Consider the following 4,296-nt stretch of genomic DNA (forward strand, 5'->3'; position numbering starts at 1 on the left):
CCCAACTATATCTATCTTTAATCAATTTCAACTATGAATAGGCCTAGTTTATTTGATTTTTGCTTGGATATAAAAATTTGAAAACTCGATTGCATATAACTTAAATATAAAAAAAATTAATTACGATTGGTATTGAGACCAGACGACCATATCTGTCATTGCTATAACTTATCATTAACTTATCATTAATAGGAAATTGTTTATAATTTAAGAATCTATATTAAACGAAATACTACAATTTTAAAAGACATGATCACTTTTGATTTATGATGAGAGAATGTTACTAATTTTTTTTAAAGATTAAGTCAGCATTGAAATATATTTTAAAAAACAATTGTCAGTTATAAGATATATAATTTCAGATACCATATTTCAGTACGAAACACTTGGAATGGCTTTTGCTTTATATAATTGCAAATAGTTGTAATATATTTATTAAAATTTTTAAACTGATTTATATAAAGAACCAGTTTGCTTAAATTGTTGATTAACAAATTTCTGCAAGTATTTCATAGTACTGAAAAATGAGTATGTGAGTTCCTATGAGTACTAAAGTCGGATTATATTAATAGTATTTTGTTCGCAAGAGAGAAAATTGTGATATACTGCGTTCTGGTAAGAATTAATGACGTTTTATTGCAAATTTTTTATTTATTATTCGATTTATTAATTTATTTAGTATTATAAAATTTTAATATTGTATTGTCTGTACTTTTAATGCAGTTGTCTAGATGGATGTGACCTCTTTGCTTGCTGTAACTACTTGTCTCACAGATATTACGATAAATGACTTCCAATTCGAGAGCGTTTACTTCACATATTCAAAAATTAGTAATCATTCTTCTCTGACTCTCTTTAATTATATTGACTGCAGTATAATTTTTGATTTAAAGGAAAATAGTTCACTCACCTCTAGGCTATAAACCATATCAACCTTGTTATTTTCGTGGATGTTATCCTGTTTCAATTGAGTTTAGAGTTTTCATTTACCTTGAATTCAACAATTTTGTTTATGCACGAATTATAATATAGATCTATTTCATATTAGTTTTGAACCCAAACAGCACAATTTCTACTCAATAAGTGCGCATTTAAGTTATTGAGTCACTTGTATCTTATGCGTCTTTATAAATCGGTTTTTTGTGATGCTACAGAGAAGTTCAAGTTTCCCATTTTCATTCACATTTTAGATTTGGTTATAATAGCAATTTTAGCAATTCAGTTTGGCTAATGGGTTATCGTTTAAAATATGAATTTTAGTGGCAGAACAGATATAAAACACTCTCCCATCGTAAAGCTTTGGAAAGAATCATTATAAAAAATATTCAGTCATGACATGATTTTCTAGGCGACATCGACTCATAAGCAAACTCATTACGCAATCAATATCTTTACAGAACCTATTAATAAGATTGTTAGATTTATTCTTATTTTAGAAAGACCACTCGCACACATCGTTGAATCTCCTGATTTTGTAGTATATTGAAAAATATTAGTGATCAACCAGATCTGTGAAACCCTACGACTAGCTCACCCACATTAGTGAGCAAGTAGATTAGTAGATTAATAGAGATTAATAGGCACTGATGTGGTGCCAATCTTAATCTTTCAACTTTTTCACTTCTCATGTACACAATATCCTTGCAGTATATATCTTTTTAAAATGTTAGTATAAGAAGGCTAGAAATTATTTAGTTATTAAAAAAATATTTAATTATCAGATTTTAATTTTAACTATTATTAACAATTTTTGTATACCTGCTTTAAAAGTTAAGGAAACAATTTCGTGAGATTTCAATGTAAGAACACAATATTTATAAATTACACATTAACAATATTTGCTCTTTACCCATATCTGATTAAATAGCTTTATATTGAGATGTGTAAGAGACCAATCTAAACAACCTATGGCAATACGAACTAAACAAGAATCTATTCATGAGCATCTAGTCTTTCTTCTAAAATCAATCAATTATATTGATGCAAAATCATATAAAACTATAATGGGAATGAATGTATTATCCTGTACACTTCTGTAAAAAGATAGTGAAAGTTCTGTTCAACAAATGATCTCCTAAAATGATAACTGTCCAAATCGTGCAATTTCATGCTAATCCTAAGTTTCGGGTCCAATTTACTTAAAATATGTCGTCTACTTAAAATAGCGGTCGCTGTATTTAGTTTGTGGTTCTCAGACTTCTCACTTATGTATCTATATTAAGACAATTTTATGTTTCCATTTGATCACGGAATTTTAATTTACAGCATATTTCTCTTTGTACAGTTATACAATGGATTTTTGGGAAAAAAATAAAGAAGATAAAGAAGAATCCGAAGAAGAAGATTACCACAAGAAATTTTTAAATGGGTTGCAGCATATGAAAAAAAAACTTGAAGTTCAAATGAAAAGAGATGAGAAGCTGCGAAAAGAAATATTGTTTAAAGAAAACTCTGATGACAGCGATGAGTATCTAGATGATGATGAGGAGAAAACAAGTCACGTGGGTCCTACAAGAGATTATCTTATTGAATTGCACAGACTTTGTGATAAGCCATCCATGGAAGAAGAAGAGAAAGGCGAAAAAAAAGACAAAAAAGAAGCAAAAGAAATAAAAAAAATAGAAGAAGAAGAGGAAGACGAAAAAGAAAAAGATAAGGAGGAAGATGGAAAACCGATAGATGTAAGTGAAGATGAAGCGTCTGTCGATAGCAACACTTGAGTTGGTAAAACCGATTCTAAAAACCATCAATTGTGATAAATATTAATATGTAAATACAAGAAAATGTAAAAAGTGATTGACATATTTTTGAATAGAAAAAAATTTTGTTTTAAAGCATACAATTATTATCTGCTCTATTCTCTCTATATTTGAAAGTACCTCAATAAAATCAAAAAGAGTTGCTTTTAAAAATTGACTATATGCAGGTTTGATGGAAAAAGTTGATCATAAAAATTTTTAAATCGTATTTGCAACAATTCAACCTTTCTTTATATGAAACAAATATTCAATAACTAAAATGATGAAGAAATAGTCAAAGACACTTCATAAAAATTGGATGAGAGTAGAACCAATTGCAAATCAACGCCTACTTAGAAAATAGACAACGATAGGCTGCCCAATAATAAATTTGTTCATATTTAGCTAAAGTATGTGCATATTAATATTTTCTTATCTACATTTTTCAAATAAAACTGCCACAGAACAATAGCTGCCAAACACAATAGCTGATATACATGGACTGTGTCTATTGACATTTCTTCGTTTGGTTCGGGCTCTTCGTACATGTGGATTTGCACGCCATTTCATCTTAGCTTGTTTTGTTGCCATTATGGACATGTGCAATTTGACACCTCAAAATATTTTTAATATAAAAATGATATCAATTTTTCCATATGGTTACATTAACAAAATATAGGGCAACACCCATATTTTGATTTTGTGTGGTAAGGGTGGGTTGATTACAAATAATTTTTATATTTTGTGATTTTTTTTCATATCTATTGTGTTCGGATTTTTTCTTGATGAAAAGTAGAGTTGCCAAGTAAATTTTTATTTTCTTATGAATAACGTGAAAAGAAATTAATGAAGAAGAATAACGACGTACTCCCGTATGATCTATTAGGACTTTCAGTGAATAGTTGTTAAAGAAAAATTAAAAATATATAATCAAAGTACACTAATTTATATTAAAAATTACAGCAACGCATATTTAGGTGAGCCAAATTTTATGGTTTTTAGCAGCTATAATATACTATATAATATACTAATAGGATGTATATATTCGTTCTTTGCTACTCTAAAACGGCGCTAACGCGTTTTTTGGCACATGAGAAGAGCGTTGAAAAAATTAAGAGCTACTAAAAATGCTAACCAATAGAAATCTTACCAAGAGCGATTATTCACAGGAAAATATTTTTAACACATGTAAATGTTCTTTTCCTAGACAATTTGCTGTAATCACTCTTGGAGGTTTCATTTTGAACGATGAGAACGGCAAATAAAAATATTACCAAGTAATGTCAGTTTTAACCTAAAAATATAAACACTTATTTTGTTTCTTAAAAATTTTTTAAGATCTATAAAAAAATAATTCTCTTTGTATTTTGCTAGCTACTATAATACCATATCCGACTTCAACTAATTTTTTTCTCTCATAAACTGTGTAATATAGTATTTTGACTGGTATGTACGCCAACGACACTTGCGCCCTGTATTTTGGTTGATCTATTTTAATATCAGACTCTCGACAGAAAATGATCGGGACTTGAAAAAGTTCCTGAACATGAAGATACAC

The 4,296-nt window shown here is 28.7% G+C and overlaps 1 protein-coding gene across 2 annotated transcripts; it reads left to right on the forward strand.

Moving 5' to 3' along the window:
- Window positions 1-375: 375 nt before the first annotated feature.
- Window positions 376-2,877, forward strand: LOC119661971 (protein pxr1-like). 2 transcript variants are annotated; one of them, XM_038071498.1, is made up of 2 exons: window positions 376-615; window positions 2,285-2,877. In XM_038071498.1, the coding sequence occupies exon 2, from the start codon at window positions 2,292-2,294 to the stop codon at window positions 2,718-2,720; it is 429 nt and encodes a 142-aa protein (XP_037927426.1). In that variant the 5' UTR covers window positions 376-615; window positions 2,285-2,291; the 3' UTR covers window positions 2,721-2,877. The 2 variants fall into 2 exon arrangements, with proteins under 2 accessions (XP_037927426.1, XP_037927427.1); XM_038071499.1 differs by lacking the exon at window positions 376-615 and adding an exon at window positions 1,743-1,799.
- The last annotated feature ends 1,419 nt before the right edge of the window (window positions 2,878-4,296 follow it).

Source organism: Teleopsis dalmanni, chromosome X (assembly GCF_002237135.1).
Source record: "Teleopsis dalmanni isolate 2A chromosome X, ASM223713v2, whole genome shotgun sequence".
Taxonomy (NCBI): Eukaryota; Metazoa; Arthropoda; class Insecta; order Diptera; family Diopsidae; genus Teleopsis; species Teleopsis dalmanni.